Raw genomic sequence first — 16,943 nt, 5'->3', positions numbered from 1 at the left:
TAAAACAAAACAGCCCTCCAACATACATCTCAAAGTTAGAACTATTATTAGAAACTAAATCAGGCCAAAGTGAACTATAGTTTATCACTGGAGAAAAGCAGCCATTTGAAAAGGGTCATGAGAGGAAAAAATTTTTTAGGGGGGTGGTCATGTGGCTCACAGGTTATATCTGCTTCTGGAAAAAGCAATACCCTGGGTGTGTGTGTTGGGGGGGGGGGCAGCGGGCCTGCAGGATAGAGCAGAGGACACCTTTTGATTAGCAGCAGAGTTGCAAAAATGGACACTCCTGCGGCCCTCCTCCTTTCCTGCTCCACTCCCCCTACTTGCATGATCCTCGGTTTCACACAGGGGCCTTGGCCATCATTCTCTTGCTATCCAGATACTGGTTTCCTGGGGTGCCAAGACCCTGGGGAAGTTAGAACCAACAGCTAGGAGAAAGAAGATGGATAGGGCTGGTGCTCAGCCGGGCCTGGCTTGTATACCTTCTTTGCTGCAGAGCTGCTCTCTGCCTTGGCCTTGGGTTTACCCCCCACCCGCTCTTCCTATTTTCGCTCAACTCGTGAAAGCTTTGGAGTCACTCACGGATGACTGGCAGGCCACCTGTGCGCACAGGCGTTTGTACGGTGTTTCAGGAAGTTGAAGGACTAAACAGAACGCGTTACAAAAAAGGAGGTTGCCAGTTAGGCACCAGACTGCAAGTAAAAGGCCGCGCGTACACGTGGCCAGGCGTGAGCGGCAGCACCGGTTCCATATGTAAAGGCGACAGCGTTGTGGGTTCTTAGGAGCCTCGCATTTTCCTGACCCTTTTGGGCATCTTTAACTGTGGGGGCTGGAAAACGGTGTTTTCTGTGTTCATTGCTCTTCTGCAGCTGGTTGGGGAATCCAGTGCTCCTTGGATAGCGAGCCCTGCTACCAGGGAATTCCTCTCCGGGCCCAGGCTGCCGGGCTCCGGCAGGACGTGCGCGCTGCAAACTAGGCAGCAGCCCAGTCGGGCGGATCCGCTCCTAGAAGGGGCCTGGCCGGCAGGAGGCCCCTTTAGGCACCTTCAGTAGGAGTGGGGCAGCGTCAGCAGCTCATTGGGACGCAGGTATTGATCTTTGCGCCTGTTTGCGGGTGAGGCAAGCGAGCCCGCCTCCCCCGGACCGGGGTCGGGGCAGCGCGCTTCACGAAGAGCTCCCAGCGGGGCGAGTCTGCCGGAGGCGGGGAGGGGGGTTGTCGACCGCCGGCTGTCATGCCCCAGCTCCTGCCCACCCGGCTCGGGCCGCAGGGGCGCTCAGGCCCCGGGGCGGACGGAAGTGGCCAGTCTCCGTGTGCCCCCCCCACGCCCCCGCCTCCGGCGCACGTCTATCCCCCCCACCCCAGCGCAGACTCAGGGGGCGGGGCGCACTCTAGGGTCTCGCTCGCAGTGGGGCTGCCGACCCCAAGAGCCGCCTGGGGGTCCCCGGGCGCGGGTGGGAAGGGCTTGCCCAGAGCCGGGACACTAGTGAGAGGCGTGCGCTCGGGCTGGCGGGGAGAGTTTATTTAAAACTCGGAAGCCGGCGACCGGCGAGCGGCTTGTTTATGTAAACCCGGAAACAGCGGGGGGAGGGGCGCGGCGGGGGAGGGCCGGGGGGAGGGGCGCGGGCGGGAGTCACGTTACCCGAGGACGCGCGGCCGAGCGCAGGGCGCAGCCGAGCCCGGGGCGGCGCGACCACAGGTGCCCGCGGCCGGGGACCCGACTCTGGACCCCGACCGGACCTCAACCCAGATCCTGACCCCGACCCCACGCCGGGGTCCTGGCCGGGGACCCCGACCCCATCCCGGACCCCAACCTGGGATCCTGGCCCGGGACCCCTGCCCGGAACTCTGACCCCAATACCGGATCTCTACCCCGACCCCCATACTAGACCCCAACCTGACCCAACCCGGGACCCCGACCACGCCCTGAGCCCAGACTCCGGAGCTCACCCGACTCCAGCCCAGAGCCCGACCCGGGACCCGGACCAGGTACCGGATCCCCGCCAAGACTTAAGACCCTGAATCCAACCCTGAACTTGACCTGGGACCCCTGCCCTAGGTTTCGGATCCCAACCCTCTACCCCGACCCTAGCCCCCTGACCTCGGACTCCGACCCCGACCCTGACCTCCTGACCCTCGACCCCGACCCACCATGACGGGGCTGGAGGAGGACCAGGAGTTCGACTTTGATTTCCTCTTCGAGTTTAACCAGAGCGACGAGGGCGCCGCCGCCGCCGGGGCCACCGCAGGTGGGTCCGCGCGAGGCGGGGGCGCAGGGACTGGGGGCGCGGGGGTCGGGCGGGTAGGTTCCGGGTGGGGAGGGGCCGGCCTGGAGGCGCGCCGGGCCCCTGCCCCTCTGCCCGGGGCGCACCCCCTCTCCCGTCCCCACACCTCCGCGGCACCCAGGTCCGCGGCCCCGGGGTCGGGGCAGCGCCCAAAGTCTCCCCACCGCCCTACCCTTCGCCGGATTAAAACAGGTCAGGTTGAGGGGCGAGTGGGAGTGGTGGGGGAGGCCCCCTTGGGGTCGGCCCCCCCAGCCATGTAGGAAGACTCAGGGCTGCACTAGAGCGGAGTCCTGACCACATTCCCGCAGGAGGGGCCTTCTCTTTAGGGTGGGGTGTTGCTCAAGCCAAAGGATAGAGTGTGTCTGGCCCATGAGGCCCCCAAGACTTCCCCCTCTTGCTCCCCGTGTCCTCAGGGCAAAGCCTCTCTCCATCAAGAGATGGTACAGTGGAGCTAGCCTCTGAGACCTTGGACCCCCAAGGGTGCCACACTGTTCTTTCTTTAATTTTCTCTTCTCTGTCAAAAAATAAAAGTTCCCCTAAACAAACAACAGATAAAGGACTCCTCCGGCCCCCCAGGGTGCAGGCTTTTGAAAAAGAAAGAACCATTGAGCAATCACCCCCACTTTCACCGGAAGACTCAGTCTGGGCCTGCGGCCACCGGCCACCCCGAGTGAGTGAAGGGGACCAGGAGCCCCCTCCTTGCAGCCTGGCTCTCCCCACACCTGTCTCTTCTGTCCCTTGTGGGCCTCCTTTTTGTTTCTGTCTTCAAGATCTTCTCTCTGTCCCTCCCCACGTGGCGGTGAAATGGTGAAGCTGAGCCCAGCACACTTGGCACCGGCAGGCGCCCGTTTCTGCAGTGACTGTATAATATTTTCCATATCATTCACCGCCCTTCTTTTAAAAGTGTAATGTCTTGCTTGTTTATAAAAAAATAAATGTTCCAACCAGGCTAAGGCTGCCTGAACCCGTGCCCCCCCAGTGTCTTCCTTTTCCTCTTCCTTGGCTGTGCGTCTCCAGGCCTTTGGGTCAGTGGGGACCATGGTGGCGAGGGTGGGAGAGAAAAGCAGTTGTCTGAACAGATCTGGGGCCGGAAGTGGAGGCCTTCTGCACTTGCTCGGGACTGGCTATCTGTGGCAGATCCCGGCTTCCGGACTTGTTTACACCAAAAGACTTTCTCCCTTGGTATCCAGCCCCCTTTTCAGTCCATTCAGCAAATGTCTTTGAGAGAGGCGCGAGGGGGACGTGTGACTGACTCCTGACCTCTTCGTTGTGTGGAATCAGCCCCCGTCCTGGATCCTCCAGGGCACTGCCACCCTGCAAGGCCAGCCAGCCTGGTTCTGTGCCTGGGACAGACCAGGCGGGGGGAAGGCCTCCCTGTGTCTCCTGGATATCTGCTCCCCGACCGCCAGTTGAGTGACTTTCTCAAGGTGCATTTTCAGCATCTTTGCCAACTCTATGCCCCCACCCAAGCTCCCAGGGATCACAGTGGCATTACCCCTGTGGGAAGGCCTCCGGGGCACCGGCACCTGGGCCCAGCAGTCACCAGGCTTGGGGAACGGGAAGCCTCGGAAGCTGGAGGGAGCTTGGGGAGAGGTGGGAAGCCCCTTGTTGTAGTGTTAGAAAGAAGTTGACAGAAACCATTCCTTTTAACTTTTTTTTTCTTTTTTTTTTTGAGACACGCATTCTTTTTTGGTTTTTCCTTAGAGAAGTTGTAGATTCGCGGCAGAAGTGAGAGGGAGGTACAGAGATTGCCCATGTGCCTCTCCCCCGACAGGCACAGGCTCCCCCACTATCAGCATCCCCACCAGGTGGGACATTTGTTACAGTCAGTGACCTGCACGGACACCTCATCATCTCCCAGAGTCTAGCTTACATGAGCGTCACTCTGCGTGCTGTGCGTGCTGTACGTTCTGTGTTCTGTGGGTTTGGACAACTGCATAGTGATGGTATCCACCATTAACAGTCTCCTATGGAGAATTCTCACTGTCCTAAGAGTCCTTTTTACCACCCACCGCAGCCCCTGATGCCACTGGTCTGTTCTCTGTGTTCATAGTTTTGTTTTTTTTCCAGAATGTCCTATAGTTGGAATAACATAGTAGGCAGCCTCTTCAGACAGGCCTTTTCCACTTGGTGGCGTGCATTTAAGTTTCCTCCGTGTCTTTTCAGGGTTTGATGGCTCCAGCGCTATACTATTCCCGTGTTTGGATGGACCATGGCTTATTTTTCCATCCATTTACCAAAGGATATCTTGGTTGCTTCTGAGTTTTGGCAATTATGAATAAAGTACTTCTTGTTTTTATTAATTATTACATTACATTGTAGTTATTAATTATTCAGTTAATGATTACATTGTTATATTAAATTTAGCTCTTAATAGGTGGCAGAAATGGCTTCACATTCTTTCTGGAATGAGGTTGGATATAAATAAATGAATGAATGACTAATTCTGAGATCGATTGTGAAGCGAGGTAACAGAGCTTTAGCGATTATACTGAACCCAGAATGGGTGCTTTGTCAAAAGGACACAGCCAGCCCTGACCACAGGGGTCACGAGTCTTTCTGAGTCTGCAAGTGGCATCCTCTCAACTGTCACCCTGTCCCTTGTGCCACCTCTTGCTCTTGTGCCACCTCTTGCTCTTGTGCCACCTCTTGCTCCTCCCCAGCATTCAAGGGAGCAGCCAGGCCCTGGAATTCTTAATTTCCAAAGCGCTCAGCAGGTGCAGATAGACAGCCACCATTTGTTGGAAGAAAGAAAAGAGAATTTTTAGAATAACCTGCCCTGCTCCATGCCTGCCGTCTCCACCTGGCCTGGCCCCTCTGGAGAGCAGCCTACAAGGCCTGCAGTTTCTCTCCAAACTCAGGAAATAGCTGCTCTGCTGTCAGCTGGGAGGCGGGCGTGGCCCTGCTTCCCGCCCCGGGCTCCTGTTTTCTAAGTTATTTTGGCTGCCCCAGGCTGCCAGGACTGTCGCCGTGGCAACTCAGGAGGAAACCGGCCCGGCCTCTGGGCCTCCTGGAGTCTCCTCCCACAGTGGGCCACCTCCCAGGCCTCCACCACGCAGGTCCCTCACTGCCATCCAGGGTGGCCTTTCCTGGGTAAGGAGTGAAAGGAGATGTCCTCGGAGAAAATGAAGATCTGGAGGAGTTTTTTTTTCAGCAGCGGCCGTGGTGATGGTCAGGAGAGCCTGTGGTGGGCGAGGTCCTGCCCCACACGCACAGGCTGCCTCCCTGGGGAGGCGAGGAGGCATCACCTTTGCCTTTAGGACAAGTGGCTGTGTCTTGAACACGAGCAGCCCCGCATCTCCCATTCACCCCCAAGTTTCAGAGATGCTCCCACAGTGGTAGTTCAGTAGCAGAGGGCACTTTAGTTCTGGATTGTGTTTTTCAGAGGAGGATCTCGGGTGGTAACAGACAGCCTGGCTGTTTTTAATTCCTTAAAACAGGGAATGAATGTGACCTAGACTGAGATTCTGGCCGTCGGGGCCTGTGCCCAGAGGAGGTGCGGGCGCTGGGCATCAGGAAGCCCTTGTGAGGACAGGCTGCTTGTGTGCTGCCCAGTGAGACCTTTCTGTTTGCCTTTGGAAATCTTCTCCCTGGCAGAAGGCTGGGTGACCATTGCCCTCAAAGCTGTGTCTGTCTGTCACCACAGGCCTGCCTGGCTGCCCCCCCAACTCCCCATGGGCTACCTCCCGCCCTCGCTCAGTAAACAGCTCCCAACAGAAAGGTCCTGGAGTTGAGTGTCTTTGGTTTTGCTTGGTTTTGTTTTGTTTTGTTTCCACTACCTGTGAAATTGTAATCTCGCCCTCTCATCGTGCCCGTTGCCCTGCGGGGAGGTCTGCCAGGCGTTTGGAGGCTGGGCCTGGCCGTCAGGCTTCTTCAGTTCTATTTCTAGCTCTGTGTCCTGCGGTTCAACCCCAGCAAATGCTGAAGGGGATGTTCCTTAAAATGAAAAACAAAAGTGGCTGTGAGTTTCCCTCTCAGAGCCTGGGGAAGATGGGAGGGGCAGGCAGGGCACAACGATTCCTGTTAGGAAACGTGCGTGGACAGGCGTCCGTGGGTACAGAGTGGCAGTGCAGGAGCTTGCTGCCCAGGAAGGGTGGCGGGTTCCCGCCGTCAGTGAGGGTGTTCTGAGCAGTCAGATTGTGCAGAGTCGCAGTTGGCCTTAGTGGAAGGACACAGACAGGCTTTTTGGGCTGCTGCTCAGAAATAGTACCATTGTATGGTTCTAGAGTAAATTATTTTTCTGAAGAAGAGAAGATCCTTGTGACAACTCTGGCTTGTTGGATGTGCTGAGGGTTGAGTGTGCGGTGGGTGCCTGACTAGCAAGGGCGGATCACCTTGTCTCTTGGCTACCAGGCACCCACTCCCACACTGGTCCGTCCAGCTCTGCGCCAGCACCTGCCTCTTAGGGTGGGTGGGGGCAGGGAGGCGGGTGGTTCTCAGAGATGAGCTTCCCCTTCGTGGCTTTCCACTGTATGAACACGGCTCCGACTCCCTCTGGGTGCCCACCTGCGCTGTGAGCTAATGAACCTCCTTGGCAGGCAGCCAGGCTCCTGAGGCCCAGGCAGAAAGTGACTATAATGGGTGCTGAGGTCTTTAGTGGCTCCTGACATGACGGGAATCAGCCTGAACATCTCAGGATGGTTAAGAAAGTTACTGAAAAGATTTTCATTCCGTGTAAATGTAATCCCTTTGAATTGTTAAATATTCAGATTTGAATATGGTTTAGGTGGGAAATAAAACCAGCTGGAATGGAAGCTGGGAGGGAGGTGGGAGAGAGCGTCCCCCAGGCAGAAGGCCTAGTGTGACCGGCTCTGGGCTTGGCCCCTGCCTGCATGTGTTTTTGTCCCAAAAGGGGAACTTTATTGTCAGACTCTGGCTGAGTGTTCACAATGAAGTTCAGGCATTTGAGGCTTTTACTGCGTAATTTATATAATTAAGGAAAACTCCTGCTTATGTGGGTCTTTTTTTGTGTTTTAATAAAGTCATTGTTTTTCTTTTCCTCATGGAATCATGATTATCGACAGACTTTGGTTTAAATAGAGTCTCCTCTTAGAATGTTCTGGGGGTCAGCAGGCCCTGTGCTGCCCCCTTCCCAGTCTCTTCCTCAGGGCCAGGCACTCTTGGACCACCCCCCACCCCCCCACCTCCAAGGGAGGTGACTGAGTCCTGAGGGCAGGTAGAGGAGCCCCAAGACTCTCTGCTAATTGCTAGGATTTTTTTAAAATTCCTGGAATTACCTTCCGGCCAACAGATGGTATCTTAGCTGTGGGATCAGCTCTGTCTCTTAAAATAAATTACAGGTTTGCATCATTTTCCTTAGCTGGGCGGGAAGTGTGGGGATCTGACCATTAAACCCCCTCCAAGTTCCCCCCAGCCTCCGGGTGCTGGGTGGGGGTTGGCCTGGGAGGCTCATTGGGCCCACAGACACCTTGGCCAGGGCTTTGTGGTACAGTTTCTGTGTTTCTCGCCAGCCTCACGCCTGGGCATCTTGCCTGGAGCTGGTGACTTGTCTTTGTAATGAAATTCATTCCTTCTTAAATGCTGGATGATCTTTGCACCTTGCACTGGGAAAAGAGCTGTAAACACGTGGCCATGGGAGAGAGGGTGCAGGCCTGGAAAATGGTCACTCTGCCCAGGGGCTTGGGGCCTCTTCTCTCTGGGGGTCCCTGCCCCCTGGACACGGCCGCCTAGTGGACAGAGTGGAAGGAGGCGCTGGTGCTCATGCTACATGGCTGCTAGCCTGGGCACTTCATCCGAGGCACTGTGGGCCTTTGTCAGTGGGTCCCAGAGAGCGGCATCCAGGCTGGGAAGGGGCCAGGGAGTCCCTGTGGTGACCAGGGGTGCGCATGTGACTGTGGTACTGGCAAAGGTGGTGCCCATGTGTGGGGTGGGGGGCTGGGGGGAGCCCCACCCTCGCTGTGGTGTAGCAGGAATGCTAGAGGGGTGTGATGGCACCGGCACCTGTGTTGTGGCGCTGGCACCCGCGTTAGCAGAAACTGTCTGAAGAAGCACAGGTTCCCAGATGCCTGGATGCTGGGAAGATGTGGGCGAGTGTCTCTAATTTACACTGAGTGGGGACAAGTCACACATGACGAAGCTGTTTGTCAAAAAGTGTCACCACTGAGCTCCCACCCCATATGCGTGTAACACGGCTTAGCGATCCCGCAGTGCTCTTCAAATCTAAACAACAGGCTGATGCTGGACATGCCCCAGTGCAGTCTGCCTCTGGTTGCACTGGTTGGTACCTGACTTCTTACCTGAAGCCACACAGGTGCTGGGATCCCTGTTTTTTGTTTTCTGTGTTTGTCTTTTTGCCTTTTCTGGGGCTGCTCCCGCAGCATATGGAGGTTCCCAGGCTAGGGGTTTAATCGGAGCTATAGCTGCCGGCCTACACCACAGCCACAGCAACTCAGGATCTGAGCCACATCTGTGATCTACACCATAGCTCACGGCAATGCCAGATCCTTAACCTGCAACCTCATGGTTCCTAGTCAGATTCGTTAACCACTGAGCCATGATGGGAACTCCTGTTTTCTGTGTTTTAAACAGCGGTTCTGGTTAGAACGGGGTGGAGAGTGTTGGGCCAGCCATGAAAAAGCCTGTGATGTCATCAATGTAACACTGATGCTGAGGCCAGGAGGCCTTGGTTCCACAGAGGCGTACCTGCTCAAAGTACTACTATGTAGGACGTGTCCCACAGTGGCTGAGGGGAGGGTGATTCCATGTGGACACTGTGCAGCCCCTGAGGGTCCTGTCTTGTGGGCAGACCCTCACTGAGGCCCCATCTGCCCACTGCCCCGACCCTCTGTGTCCACACAGCTTTGTGGACGAGGGCCTCTGGAGCCAGCCCAGTGCCTGCTTGCCTGGATGCGGGAAGTGCTGAAGGCAGGGGTGTCCACACCTGTCCCAAGGGTCACTGCATGGTGGTGGGGCTCTCCTGGGGCCTAGGCTGCCTGGCCTGCTCTCCCCGAGCCACCTCCTTGAGAAATCTTGAGGTCTGTTCTGGAAGTCCCTTTCTAGGGTTATAAAATTCCTGTCTGATTTTTTTCAAAGATTGTAATCTGATTTTTAATGCTCGAATATGGTTTTCGTGTTAAAAGTGTCAGTGAGCCTGTGAGGGTGTTGGTGTGGCGGAGGACGCCTCGGTCCCCAGGCAGGCTGGGCTTGACCTTGGGGTCTGGCCTGCGGAGGCAGAGGCTGCCCCTCGCTCTCCTGTGCATGGGTGCGGTTTGGGGGTGAGGCAGGTTTGCATGGGGACGCGTGAGCCCACCACCTGAGCTGTTGGTTTCCTCAGCTGGAGTCTAGTTTTCTCTTCCTTGTCACGGCTCAGTCTCTCCCTGGGCTGTTGAGGATCTGTACCGATTCTGAGCATCTGGAGCACTGATGCTTTTGCTCCAAAAGCCCGCCCACCTGCAGCAGTGGGGTGAGGGCAGGGCCTGAGGGCTCTCTGTGGGCCGCCCATTTGGGGACTAACAAACAGAGTTTTAATGGGGCGGCGGCGGGAGGTGGCGGATTTAGAGTGTAAACGCCGGAACTTCCTGATAGCAAGGCTTGTAAGAGACTGGGTGACCAGAGGGAGGTTGGCATTTCTGAAATAAGCAACAGTGGAAATAGATTTGCGGAATTGGGGAGCTGGACCGTTTCTGTTAGTAAACACGAAGGAGTTTGAACCTGCACTTGGAGGCCCTTGATTTTCTGGGGTCCATCCAGGCGAGTTTCTGAAGCACAGCACAGCGGAAGGGCCACACTGGCCTGGGGTAAAATATCCCCAGGCTGGTGCACTTGACCCAGGAGGTGGGTGTAGGGTTCCCAGGAGCAGCTTCCATTATTCAGAGGCCTTGGGAGACTTACCTCAAGGCATACGGTAACGAGCTACCAACATGTTATAAAGTCTATTCAAATCTGAAATGGAAGTAGTCTGGCTTTCCTGTTAAAAATTACTAATTATGCTAATAATGATTTTTAAAAAATATTTAACTGAGGCTGTAATTAATATGTAATGATTTGAATATGGCTGTGCATCAATATCATCCATTTTTGTTTTTTTTTTTTTTTTTTGGCTGCAGGGAGCAGCAGCTTGATGTAGGATCTCAGTTCCCAGACCAGGCAGGGGTTGAACCTGCGCTGCAACAGTGAAGGCACCAAGTCCTAACCACTAGGCCACCAGGGGACTCCCTGCCTGGTTTCTTTTTAAAGAAGGATTCTTAGGTCATGAGCCAGAATTAGAATTTACATGAGAGAGACCCCAGAATCCATATTTTCATCCAGTCTTTGAGATGTTTTCTTTGTAGCTGGTGATCAGTCTGTTAAAATGTCTTTTTAAGTGTCCAGGTCCCAGGGTCAAAACCCACCTACCTATTCAGTGAACAAAGTGGGGTGCAGGGCTCAGCTTTCATGTCAGCTGTGAACCCCAGTAGACCAAGGCAGGCAAAAGTTCCTGCCCACACAGAACTCAGTTTCTCCTTGTGAAAGATGACGTGGACATGATGAGTGTTAAGGAGAAAGACACGCAGGGTAGGGGCCATACGTTGGGTTGGGAAGGCAGGTCTTTTTTTTTTTTTTTGTCTTTTCTAGGGCCGCACTCGCAGCATAAGGAAGTTCCCAGGCTACGGGTCTAATCAGAGCTATAGCTGCTGGCCTACACCAGAGCTACAGCAATGCGGGATCCGAGCCGCGTCTGCAACCTATGCCACAGCTCACAGCAATGCCGGATCCTTAACCCACTGAGTGAGGCCAGGGGTCGAACCCGCAACCTCATGGTTCCTAGTCAGATTCGTTAACCACTGAGCCATGATGGGAACTCTGAGGCAGGTTTTGAGTGAAGAGCAGAGGGAGGTTAGGGGACGGAGGTGTAAGTCTTTGGGGGAAGGGCAGTTGGGCAGTGGTGCAGGTCTGAGTGTGAGGCTGTGTGGTACAGAGGCCCCGTCGGCCAGGCCAATGCTCAGCTGCTCCTCCACCAGGTGGCACGAGCTGCAGGGTCTAGGGCCAGGCTACACTGATCCGGGCTCCCCAGGTTTGAGGGCTGAACTTTCCATGACTAGCCCCTCATCCACCTTCTCCTTTTTCCTTCCAGAACGCTACAGTTATGCCACCACCGGCATCAGTTCTGCTCTGCCCCTCCCCACGGCACCGCCCACGCTGCCAGCTCCATGCCACGACCAGCAGGCCTCGGCTGCTGGGATCTCAGCTGTTGGGTCAGCAGGTCACCCTGCGGGGTACGCAGGCGCCGTGGACGGCGGGCCCTCGGGCTATTTCCTCCCCTCCGGTGGTGTCAGGCCCAACGGGGCCCCCGCCCTGGAGAGCCCTCGCATTGAGATCACATCCTACCTGGGGCTGCACCACAACAACGGCCAGTTCTTCCATGATGTGGCTGTGGAAGACGTTCTTCCCAACCCCAGACGCTCCCCGTCCACGGCCACCTTGAGTCTTCCCAACCTGGAGGCCTACCGAGACCCCTCATGCCTGAGCCCAGCCAGCAGCCTGTCGTCCCGTAGCTGCAACTCCGAGGCCTCGTCCTACGAGTCCAGCTTCTCATACCCGTACGCGTCCCCGCAGACATCCCCGTGGCAGTCTCCCTGCGTGTCCCCCAAGACCACGGACCCTGAGGAGGGCTTTCCCCGTGGCCTGGGGGCCTGCAGCCTGCTGGGGTCCCCGCGGCACTCACCGTCCACCTCGCCCCGCACCAGTGTTACCGAGGAGAGCTGGTTGGGGGCCCGCACGTCCAGGCCCTCGTCCCCCTGCAACAAGAGGAAGTACGGTCTCAACGGCCGGCAACTGTCCTGCTCCCCGCATGCCTCGCCCACACCTTCCCCGCACAGCTCGCCGAGGGTCAGCGTCACCGACGACACTTGGCTGGGCAACACCACGCAGTACACGAGCTCTGCCATCGTGGCAGCCATCAATGCCCTGAGCACCGACAGCAGCCTGGACCTGGGCGATGGTGTCCCCGTCAAGGCCCGCAAGACCGCCCTGGACCACTCACCCTCACTGGCGCTCAAGGTGGAGCCGGCAGCCGAGGACCTGGGGGCCACGCCGCCCACATCCGACTTCCCACCTGAGGAGTTTCCGCCCTTCCAGCACATCCGCAAGGGCGCCTTCTGCGACCAGTACCTGTCGGTGCCGCAGCACCCATACCCGTGGGCCAGGCCACGGTCCCCGACGCCCTATGCCAGGTGAGCTGGTTAGCGGTCCCGGGTGGGCCAGTTCCCTAGAGGCCAGGGCCTGGCTGCCCATCCTGGGGTCCCTAGGAGCCCTACCCTGGCTCTGCCTTCCCAGCCTGTGTCCCCTCTGTCCACCTCTCATGAGGCCTGACCTGGACCTCATCTCAGATCCTCTTTTTAAAAGGCCCCTTCCCCAGATGCAGTCATTCTGAGGTGCTGGGGTCTGGACTTTGGGGACAGGAGCCAGCCCCTAACAGGGGTGTACAGACACGTGCAGTTTCTGCTTTGTTTTCTGTAGAACCAGGCGACCGCTGCTGTTTGTGTTCTTGCCTCCCCCACGTACCCACCCCCTTCTCGCACCTAATTGCTGTCACTGCGTTGGTACAGATGGGGCCTGGCTCTGCAATTCCCTGGAGCAGCCAGCCCGCTCCCCGCACCAGCCCCGCTGGCGTTTGGAAACAACACAGCCGCCTCCTCCCAGGAGACTCGCCGGCTGCCTGGCGGGGAGCGCCAGCGCGTCCGGACCCGTGTCTCAGGCTGTTGATTTTTCTTTTTAACGGCACTGGGGCTGCTGGTGCTCCATTGGGTCCACTTACTCAGCCCAGGGTTTTTATTTTTAACTGAACAGCTTTTCCAACAGGTGGGCCACTAATGACCCCGGCAGAGTGCTTTCTGCTCCAGGGTTTTATCCGGCCTTCCCGGGAGGTGTGCACTGGGCCGTGGGCTGTGGCCGCCTCCCGGGAAGGGGCGTGAGACGGGCACACCTGCTTGGCCCATGGAGTCGGGTACTCATGGCTTCATGCCGTTTCTCCTGTTCACTTAGTGTTGGCGGCCCTTCTGGAGGCTGGAGTCGGGTGTGGGGCCGCCGTCTCCCCACTCGCACCCCGCAACAAAAGGGATGCCGGTCAGTAAAGTTATTCTGCTCAGACCTTCTTTATCCGCGGATGAGAATGCATGATGTGGTTGGAGCTGTAAGTGGATAATTTAGTTCTAGGTGCTGAATGAACACGACTAAACCTTTTTGGGAGTTTGTGGCAAAGAATGAATATGAGAGACGACAGTTTCACACTGAATGCTTCCTTTCTCCTGGTATATTTAAGGGCCGAGAGTAGAGAAAAAGCAAGAATTATCAGTGATTTTTCTTGCCTGGCTTTAGGATGTGTCCACATAAAAGTTTCAAAAGCTGCTAAAGTCAAAGTGACTCTCCAAACAAATGCATCTTAAAACCTGGATTTCATTCATAAATGTGTGCCTTTAAAAAGTCCATTTGGAGGCATTTAACAACATGAGAACTGCTTATTTACGCAAGCTGTACTTTCTTTATCACTTTTATTTAAATAAGAGAACATTTGAGAGGAAACCCTCTCAGGCACACAGATTCCCACGCTGTCATTTTCACGGACCGTGATGAGATCTCATGAACTCACACCAGGGCAGTGTGATGTTGTGACTAGAGGCTGAAGGTGACTCTAGCATAAGGGTCTGTAAGGAAGTCCCAAGTTTAGGCAAACCCTGTGTCTCCAGGAGCTGCTGTGACAAAACACCACCGACAGGACAGCTTAGGCAGCAGACCTTTATCCCTCACACTTCTGGGGCTTGGGGTCCGCCATCCAGCGCTGGTGTTTGGTGCTCCCAAGGCCTCTGTGTGGCTGTAGATGCCACCCTTTCCCATGTCTCTTCACGTCATCTGCCTCTGTGTCCACGTGTCCTCTGTTTGCAAGGGCACCAGTCCTTGGACCAGGGCAGCTGGTGTCCTTGCCTTAACTTGATGGCCCCTGTAAGAACCCCACATGCAAGCATGGTGGCCTCCTGAGGTCTGGGTTTAGGACTCCAGCCTGTGACACCCAGTGATAGATGAGGTGGCTTTATCAAGTCCCCAGGACCTCTTCCCTTGAGACCCCCTTGGCAGTGGGAGCCTGCAGGCTCACAGGTATTTCTGCAGGTTGTTCTCTGCATGTACGAGGCCTGGAAGTGGGGCTGCGTCCCTGGCTTTGCACGGGTGTCTTGGCAACAATTTCACAGCCTGTCTCAGAGCCTGGAGTGCAGTGTGGTACTCCCAGCCCCCCAGGTAAACACAGACACAACTCATGAGGCCATCCCTCCAGGGCTTGTGGTCAGCTTTTCCCACGTTTTGATTCCACATCAAAATGTTTCCTGGTCTCTTGAGATATGTTTCTGTGGGATCCCTTTAGCTGGTGATGGGGGCAGCTAGAGGCTGCAGTGGAAGAGGGAGGTCAGGCTGCTCTCTCTGCGGGGATGGTGACCACACTTCCTGCCACGAGTGTCCCATTGTGCTGGGGAAGTTGGGGGCCCGAACAGGGGTGTCCATGCGACCTTGGGCTACGCAGCTGAAGTGCCAGGTCCGGGCTGGGGGATTTCGCAGGACAGGTCCTCTGCCCTCCCGTGCAGCACCTCTGGGCATTTGTGCTTCTGTCATGCCATGCAGGGGCATCTGCCCAGGGAACCTGGTGTGGGCTCAGTGCCCGCTGATGTCTTCCGCCTGTACAGCGCGTGTGGCACACCCTCTGGGCTCAGCGTTCTGACAGCCCCTGGCTCGAAGAGTGATGCTGAATCTTGGCCATGGAAGAAGTTGTTCGTGAAACCAGCAACGTGTTGGGTAGAAGTTCATAGTTAGATGAATTTAGATTTACGTTAGAGCTTAATGGAATGGCACTTCTGTTCTTAAAGCTTGGGAAACGCAGAGAAATTGCAGGGGACCCTCTGGAGTCCCCATAAGGAATCTGGATTTTCAGTGCTCGCTGTTTCCACGTCAACCAGGCCATGAGTCTCTTTGGAAGGGAGAGGGTTTTCCCCCTCACTTTCTGCCGATGAGTGGAACTAACTCCGCTAACGATGGTAGGTGGCGAGCGGCTGTCAGCCTTGGCGGTGAAAGGTGACAGTGGGCGAGCTCAGCTCTCTTTGGATTGTTTCCAGATGGTGGCTTTCAGAGGACTTTATTCTGTCCCCAAGGAGCTGGAGTTTAAATGGCTATTGTTGACTGGAACGTCCTCAAGTGTCCGTTGCTCACCCAGGCTCCTTGCTATGTGTTCAGTGAACTTCTTTCTTTAGAAGAAGCTTGTAGAAAGGTTCAACTTTTGAGGTCTGATGTCTTTAGCTGTTTGTGCCCCGTGTAATCACAGAAATTTCCCCTAAAGAGGCAAAGTGACATGAGGCATGCGGACTTAACGGGAAACTGCTTTTGGAAAGGCAGGGCATTTTAAGGTGAGTCTTTTGTAACAGCAGCAGCACACTCATCGAGTTAAATTCCTATAAAGGATACTTTGATGTTTAGATTTGAGTACTTAAAAAGGTGGCCTTTCTAAGGGGCAGGACCAGCATGATGAACAGATTTACTGGGACCCTGTTTGGTTCAGCCCTGAGGGGTTCCACGGCCAAATCAGTGTTTTTCAGACGTCGTTTCTTTGAGTTTTTTGGCTACAATTGATTTAAAGTAATATCCATAATTTTTATGCCATACAGAAGTGTTAGCTTCCAAAAATCTAACAAAACTACTGCTGACTATGATCGCATTTTAAAATCTTCTCCAAATATTTCTGAGTTTATCCCGATTTGGAATAGGATTCAATAAAGCTGTAGGCTGGTAATCAATGTGCCCGCATGACCTCCCCAGAGTTTCCCACTAATCCACTGGGCAGCCCCAGCTTCCGCCTGGCCCTGGCCCCAACCCTAGCCCAGCCCTGGCCCAGCCTAGTCCAGCCCCAGCCCCAACCCTGCTCAACCCTGGCCCAGCCCCAGTCCAGCCCTGGCTCAGCCCCACCCCAAACCTAGCTCAGCCCCAACCCAACCCTGGCACAGTCCCAGCCCCAATCCCAACCCTGGCCCAGCCCAGCCCATCTGCACTCATGGTTTCCATTGGGCCAGCACACTAGGGGTACAGGACCCATTGCATCTGGGTTATTTTCCCCTTTTTTGACCTGGCAAAGGACGTCCTCTGAAGATCACAAAAGTAAGCCCACTGACAATGAGCTTTAAAAAAGAAGACAGTTTGTGGGGAGGTCTCTGCACGGCTCCCTGAGCACTTATGGGACCTGGGCTCAGCATCAGGCCACGTGTCCCACCCTGTTGGTAATGGGCAAAACTGGTCTCACACCTTTGATTAGCCGCTCCCAGAAGCCCCAACAAGTTTTCCTCCAATCAGGGCCCTGCTGTGGGGGCTGGGCGGGGGGGGGGTGGTCAGGGGAGCCTGGAACCTTTTTGTAGCAGCTGGCCTGCCCCTGGGGGTGGTGGGGGCTGACTTTTGCTACAACCCCTGAGAGGCTTCTGCAGGTGAATCTGCTGTTTGCGGGCAGGACCCAGGGGCTGTATTTTTGCTGGTTGCCCCTCTTTGCTGTAGGAGCACATGGTCCAGACCCAAACCCTTCACTCCATGCAGAATAGGCACTTTCTGGTTCCCCAGGATTCACCGCTGACCCTGGAAAAGATGCTCTGAGTACTGACTTTCGCCTTGAAAGCTGAGCCAGGTGGTTCCAGCTAAGACGTG

At 55.8% G+C, this 16,943-nt stretch overlaps 1 protein-coding gene across 1 annotated transcript in view; it reads left to right on the top strand.

The window, feature by feature from the left end:
* Positions 1 to 2,050: 2,050 nt before the first annotated feature.
* NFATC1 (nuclear factor of activated T cells 1) overlaps positions 2,051 to 16,943 on the top strand; it is a gene marked incomplete at both ends in the record, with an annotated part of 62,829 nt that continues 47,936 nt past the window's right edge. Inside the window, 2 exon segments of the mRNA NM_214161.1 lie at positions 2,051 to 2,246; positions 11,356 to 12,454. Of these exon segments, the coding sequence (NP_999326.1) occupies positions 2,150 to 2,246; positions 11,356 to 12,454 (1,196 nt within the window).

The sequence above is a fragment of the Sus scrofa genome, chromosome 1, assembly GCF_054392235.1.
Source record: "Sus scrofa isolate SSC_HxYL_T2T_F1_AM1 chromosome 1, Sscrofa_HxYL_maternal_Yorkshire_Landrace_v2.0, whole genome shotgun sequence".
NCBI classification, from domain to species: Eukaryota; Metazoa; Chordata; class Mammalia; order Artiodactyla; family Suidae; genus Sus; species Sus scrofa.
This window is presented reverse-complemented; position numbering and strand designations above follow the sequence as displayed.